Source organism: Elephantulus edwardii, unplaced genomic scaffold (assembly GCF_000299155.1).
Source record: "Elephantulus edwardii isolate Elephantulus edwardi_28Jun2011 unplaced genomic scaffold, EleEdw1.0 scaffold00137, whole genome shotgun sequence".
In the NCBI taxonomy this organism is placed as follows: Eukaryota; Metazoa; Chordata; class Mammalia; order Macroscelidea; family Macroscelididae; genus Elephantulus; species Elephantulus edwardii.
Window position 1 is genome coordinate 3454740 of NW_006399887.1, and position 7179 is coordinate 3461918.

Genomic DNA, 7179 nt, shown 5'->3' on the forward strand with positions numbered 1-7179 from the left:
AATTCAGACTCACCTGACTGATATTTCCAAACATGATGTCTCTTTCCAAAGAATGGCCTCACCTAAGCTACATGTCCAAAGTTTGAAAAGTGGAACTACAATATAAATATATTAAAAATAAAATAAAATAAAATATATTCCTTTTGTAAATATGGACTGTAAATTTTTCTATAATGAGCAGACATCCCGCATCCATCACCTCTAGTGAAGAACTCTTCCCAGAGGTAACCAGAAGTTCAGTTTATGTTATAGTGACCCTATAGGACAGAATGGGGTTTCCCACAGAGTTTTCAAGGCAGTAAATCCTTATGCAAACAAACTGTTTCATATCCCTCAGATAAAGTTGTAGGCATGAACTACTGACCTTTTGGTTCACAAACGAATACTTTAAACACTGTGCTGCCTGGGCTATAAATTGGAATTGACTCCATGGCTGTGGATTTGGGTTTCTGTTTTATTTTGGTTTGGGTAGGGAAAAAAATGTGCTGTGTTGTTGTGAGTGTGTGTTGCGATGGGGTGAGAGGTGGGGACCCCAGTATGTAAATGTGTCCTCTAGCGTTTACATTTGTTTCTTTGCAATTCACTTTAATCTTCACATACTGTAGTTTTCAGATTGTGCTCTGTGGATTTATGGAGGCCGACACACTGTGTGCCTCCAGCCCCTCCACACCACTTCCTTTTGAGCAGTCCTGCTTTGAATGTTGTGTGTGTTGTGCTTTGAAGTAAAAGTGTTGTTTCGTGAGACAAAGTTTGCTTGCAAGAAATGCTTGCAAACTTGGATTGTCTTCTGCCTCCATTGCTGAGAGAGAGAGAGAGAGAATACAAGAATACAATGCCTCATTCTCATGCACTTAAAGCTGAGAGGAAGGTGGAAATCACCAGGCGTGGCCGCAGACATAAACATTTAGCTTCAACCGGATGCCTGTTGGACTTCAGTCAGTCAACTGTGTTTTTGATTGGTAAGGGGCGGGGAAAAGAAAGAACACTTATTTGTGTCCCAAAGTGTAACCCACAGTGTGTCTCACGCTAGGTACGTCCTGGATGATCAGTACACAAGTTCTTCTGGTGCTAAATTCCCTGTGAAGTGGTGTCCACCCGAAGTGTTTAATTACAGCCGTTTCAGCAGCAAGTCAGACGTCTGGTCATTTGGTACGTCCCATTATTCGTGTTTCTTCAAGCCGACTCTGAACCTTTTCTTGATGGGTTGTTCATAATATAACCATGCCAGAGTAAACTGCAGCCTCGAACCATTGCTCAGACCATTGCCCGTAGGACGAGGGCAGTGACAGGGGCTGCACTTTGGGGAGGGGGGGCGAGGAAAAGACTATGCTGAAAAAGTAGATATGCCACTGGCTAATCTTTCTCCCTTTCCAGGTGTCTTAATGTGGGAAGTATTCACTGAAGGCAGAATGCCCTTTGAAAAAAACACCAACTATGAAGTGGTAACCATGGTTACACGTGGCCACCGACTCTACCCACCCAAGCTGGCATCCAAATATGTATATGAGGTGATGCTGAGGTGTTGGCACGAGGTACTCACGGTTTTTGTGCATTCATTTTGAATCTTTAAAAGCATTGAGGAGTCTGCACTTGTGATATGTGTACAGTACGGTTTCTACAGCCTGCCAGAGCAGGTCTATTTCACAGTGGTTTCAGATCTGAGGTAGAAAGACAATACTATCAACTCTTTCCTGAATCACATGAAGAAGAAGGTGAAGAAGTGGAAAATGCTAGTAACTAGTTCAGTACCTAAAGGTTGTTGCCCAACTCCCAAGAGAAATTTTGCCACTGTTGCCTGATTTTTTTTTTTTTTTGAGTCTCAAGAAATAAGCCTGGAGGAATGATTTGCTCACTGGATCTCCCGTAGGATTGGTGTATATCACTCTCTCACCTGGAAAGATTTCTTCTTCAAGATCCCAGCATCCCTAGGTTTCTTTTCTTACAGTGTTTGGAAATTTTCCTTCCACCCAGGTTGAGATGTGACCTTATAGAAGTTATTGGAAACCAAAACTATTTTGAAAAATGACATTAACTCAGTTGTATTGTTATATTGCATTTAATTTAATTCTCAAAATAACGCCTCCAAAGTTGGAAGTACTTTCATGACTACCACTCTGTAGATAGTAAAGCACTCTGGTGACTTAGTGGTAGGGAATTGTACTGCCAACCCAAAGGCAGGCGGTTCAAATCCACCAGCTGCCCCTCAAGAGAATGGCGGGCCATCACCTCTCGTGTGACTTACAATCTCTAAACAGTCAATGGAGGGTCCGCTATGAGTCTGTTCTGACTTGGTAGCGTGTATCAGTAGAAATCTCTGTAGATGAGGTGACCAAGGTTCCTGAAGCTGATGCTTACACAACAAAAGCCACCGAGTTACAGAGCACCAGAGGCCTGTCTGAGTCCAGAGCCCAACCTCACGATGTCTTGTCATTATGACCCTGTGAACACTGAGGTGGGCAGGAAGTGGTGTTGGGGGAGAGGCAGTGTTAGCTGAGGTAGGGAATAAGCATAGCGTGTCTGCATGAGAATGGAGCTTGTTCTGATGCAGAGCACCAGGGCCATCTGAGGACTTTAGTGGGGAATGGGATTGGGCAGGTGAGGAGTGAGAGACTTGATTTGGAAGGCCCAAAGGAACTCTGTCTGTTCTAAAACTTAATGTTGTTCAAGCTCACACAGGATGTTATAATAACATAACTTATTGCTTTGGGAATGGAACATATTAGTGTCTCCCAGTGGGAGACTGTCTCTTCCTTCATTTGTCCTATACATTACTACTTCTAGATTGACCATCCCCAAACCCTGCCTTCACACTCCTGCTCAGGAACGTAATAAAGCTCCTCCACATACCCGGACCAAACCGGGGGCCACGAGTCAATTCTTTCTCACCACAACCTCATGCTTTCCAGAGCAGAACTGCCCACCATAGAGGTTTTTGTTGTTGTGAATGCACACCACAAAACACACATCAGTTCAACAACTTTCGTGTATGTAACTCAGGAGCATCAATTCTTTTGTCCTAGATAAGCCACTGTTGTCACCCACCATTTCTGAGTTGTTCCTCCCCATTAATATAAACTCACTGCCCCCTAGTGTTCCTCTCTGATCTTGTGAATTGCTGTTGTCCATTTGATCCTATATAGATGGTTTTTAAAATGCCCAATGCAGACACTGTTCACCAGCTACGCTAAACTACTGTGGCTTTCAGAGCGCTCAGCCTCCAGAGGCCTTTCAAGGCTGTGATCTCTCAGAAGCGAATCTTGAGACCTTTCTTCCCAAGCATGCATCCAAACATGGACTCAAACTGTCAAACTTTTGGCCCGTAGTAGCCCAGTGTTTGACCATTTGTATGGCCCAGCCTGAGATAATGAGTGCTTCTGGTTACATGCTCTATGAGTTTGAGCAATGAGGAAACTTTGGGGTAGATTCTGGAACTCACAGCTTCCCTTTGACTTTTCATTGCAGAAACCAGAGGGAAGACCTTCCTTTGAAGATTTGTTGCGGACGATAAATGAACTTGTTGAGTGTGAAGAAACTTTTGGAAGATGAAGTGGCACTGTGACCAGTGGCTCCCAGATTCAAAAGCACGCAGAAGTGGCTTTTTTGTGATTTTCCATTCATTCAGCACCTTAATGTGCGGATCTTCAAGATGCAAACACTTAAACCTTGACTTGAACCAACTCTAGCTCTAAAACGGTGATCTTATCTTTGGATTGTGGAAATGCTGCCAGAGAGATGGGGAGCTCTCAACTTTTAGTCATTCCACAGGTACCTGAGTGCCTGTTCTGTGCCAGGAACTGTGCCTAGGCTCCAGGGTTTGCCCATCGTCATACGGCATGTGGGGCCATGTTAGCTGGTGCTCATGGAAGGAGGCCAGGTTGTCTGGGAGAAGAAGGGTATTAGAGCCGTATTCCAGCAACCTCATTCCTCCCTTTGAGATCTGCAGAAATCTGGGCCTGGGGAAACTGTCTAGAACACAGGTTCTGGGTGAATTAAGAGCTCATCTCAGATAAGTACCCTTGTTTTGTTTTGAAGACATCTCTGTTTTCAAGACTACTGTTAATATCATGTTGAAAAATATGTGTATGTTGTATATAGTGTAAATATATATATATAATATATAAAGTTATATATTTATAAGAAACATGATTTGTCTTTTGAATGTATTTATGATATGTACCAGATGATCTTCTCCAAACTTGGTGCTGTGGCTTATAGCTGTCACCCCTTTTCCTCTGGAGATCAGATATGCTCTGCTGAGGAGAAAGAAGTCTGTCTTTCTATTGTTAATACCCACACCTTGCTCTGGTAGATGTGTCTGGGGATGCCTGTCCAGCTCAAGGGATTCCCTGCAAAGTACAAATGATCAATGCTGTTTGGATTCCACCTGAAAAAATGGGAGTTTCATGTCCAGAGGCACCTTGAGAAAAGGCCCGGTGATCTCCGTCCCAAATATCAGGCCCTGAAAACCTTATGGAGCACAGTTTACTCTGATACACAGTCTGTCCAGCCTGCCAAAGGGGTTTCAGAGATGGTAAATCATATTATGATTAGTAGTGATGGTATTAGTAATATTAGCAGTATTCCAATTCCATGTTCTATTTTTTTTTTTCACCTTGAGCTGTGTTAAGTGCTTACTAACTGACTAAGTGTTAATCAAGGTACTGAAAGAAAAGGTCTAGACCTTCTCACTACACATTGGCTCTTCCTAGATATTACCCCGGGGAGCTCTGGTAGCCTAATCTGCAGGGAGTTGAGCTGCTAACCCAAAGGGCATACCGCCCTGGTGGTTCAAACCCACAAGCAATTCCAAAGGTGAAACATATCTCCAGTGTGATCTATAACCTCCAAAACCCCACTGGAATATCAGCTTCAGGAAGTTCTGACCTTATTTTCACTAATACATTTGAGGAGTGGTTTTCTTTAGATGTATCTTGGGAACCTAGTGGTTAAGGTGTTGCACTGCAAATCCAAAGGCTAGCAGTTTGAATCCATCAGTTGCTCTGAGGGAGAAAATTAAGCAGTCTCCTTATGTGCAATTGACAGTCTCAGAAAACCCAATGGAAAGTCAGCTATGAGCTGATTGCAGGTTGAGAGCAATGAGTGTGAAATATTGTCTGGTAGCATTTGTAGATATTTTATCTATCTATTATCTATCAATCAATCATCTATTTCTCTTATGTTTTCGAGTAAAACTGCACCATAGAGTTTTTTGTCACTGTAATCTTTCCAGAATCAGATCACCAGACCATTCTAGGTCATACTGTTTAGTGGGTTTAAATCACCAACCTTTAGGTTAGCTGGTAATCCCAAACTAGTGTGCCATGCAGGGACATATATGAAAACATAAACTAAAAAAACAACAACACAGACAACTCCAGCATCCCTCAAGCTCACTGCTGTGGAGTCTGGTTGAACTCATAGTGGACCTGCCAGTGGATTTTCAGAGGTTGTAAGTTTGATGGTTGCCATCTTTCCCCCTCGGAGCCAATGGTGGATTGAAAGCACCCGAGAGGTGCTGCCGCTAGATTAGCAACAGGAGTTACAAACGGCACCACCAGAGTTCCCAAGATGAAAAGTTCAGCCAGGAAAAAGGGTGAAGCACAAAATGGAAACGTCTACTCAGATTCCTAAACTGATCTTTGATTATAAGGCAGTAAGTAGGAAAGGCAATGTCACTATTCCTTGGGTTTATTAAAGTTATTTTTAGGTTATATTTTCCAGTTGTTGTTGTTGTTGTAAGGGACCGTCGAGTCAAGTATGACTCAGCGACCCTATGAACAACAGATCTAAAGCCTGTTCTATCCTGAGCCATCTTCACACTTTCTGGCGCATTAGAGCCCATTAAGGCAGGCACCGTGTCAATCCAGCCGGTCGAGGGCCTTCCTTTCCTTCCCTGACTCTCTACCTTTCCAAGCATTGTGTTCTTCTCCAAGGAAAAACCCCACCTAACATGCCCGAAGTATGTGAGGCAAAGCCTCATCATTCTTTCCTCCAAAGAACACTCCAGCTGCACCCTCTCCAAGACATATTTATTTGTTCTTTTGCCTGTCCATGGAATGTTTGGTGCTCTTCTCCAATACCACAGCCCAAAGGCATAAATTCTTCTTCTGTCATTTTTCATTGTCCAGATCTTGTATGAATAGCAAGTGATTGGAAAGATCGTATTTCCCAATAGGACACAATAAAATCTCTAAGTGAGTTCTTACTGTAGAGGCTCTGTAATTTTTATTTATTTTTTGTCATGCCAGAATCACCTTTTAGATGTATTATTAATAAGATTGGCTTTTTCCTCAGGACATTATACATCCCAAAGGTCTCACAGATGACTTTGGGGGTGTAGCGGGTTAAGTGTTGGTCTGCTAGCCAAACAAATGGTGGTTCCCTTGGAGAAGAATGAGGCTTCTGCAAAGATTTACAACTTTTGAAATCCCATGGAGTAGTTCTACTCTGCCCTGCAGGCTCACTGTGTGAGTTGAGGGAAGTGACTGGGATTTTCTCTTTTGGTTTGCTTTATTTCTATTAAAGTCCCAGAAGTGTCAGCACATGCAAGTTGTTGTTATGTGCTGTTGAGTCAGAATTGATGCAGAGCTGACCCTCCAGAAAATTTTCGGGGTCTATCAATCACACGAGAAAAGTTTACCCATTTTTATCCCATTGAATAGTTGGTGGGTTCAAACCATGTATCTTCATGTTGGCAGTGCACCTCCTTAACCATTAGGCCACCAAGTACAACAAGCAAGGCTAAACTTAGTACAACAAAACCTACAATCTCGTTCTACCGCTAACTGAGAGTCTTCAGGCAGGTCTCTTAACCTGTCATCCATTTCCTCCTCTGTGGAGAGAAGGCCGTTTGAGGTGCTGAATCTTGAGCTCCGTTCCACCCTGAAATGTGGCAGTTTCTATCAAATGTTTCCTGGAGTCACAGCAGTGGGTTGGGAAGAGGAACCACAGCCACTTCCCGCGGGGCTGTGGATGCAGATTCTCACAGTGGCTTATATGGGCCACCAGGTTGTCATTCATCCGCTGCTCTTGAGGTTTTGAGGACAGGAAAATAGGTGGGGTTTACTTTGCCAGTGAGAAACGTCCTGGGCGAGCTATGATTTCAGTTCAAAGATGCGGGTGTGTGTGTTTGTGACTGGAGAACGGAGGGCAGCCCTGTGCTCTCGCTGCCGACGCGGC

At 43.5% G+C, this 7179-nt stretch overlaps 1 protein-coding gene across 1 annotated transcript in view; it reads left to right on the plus strand.

Moving 5' to 3' along the window:
* The window catches only part of TEC (tec protein tyrosine kinase), a 145257-nt gene extending 141680 nt beyond the window's left edge, over window positions 1–3577 (plus strand). Inside the window, exons 15-17 of the mRNA XM_006894160.1 lie at window positions 1031–1149; window positions 1375–1532; window positions 3463–3577. Of these exons, the coding sequence (XP_006894222.1) occupies window positions 1031–1149; window positions 1375–1532; window positions 3463–3546 (361 nt within the window). The 3' untranslated portion in view covers window positions 3547–3577. The remainder of the gene's footprint in view (window positions 1–1030; window positions 1150–1374; window positions 1533–3462) is intronic.
* The last annotated feature ends 3602 nt before the right edge of the window (window positions 3578–7179 follow it).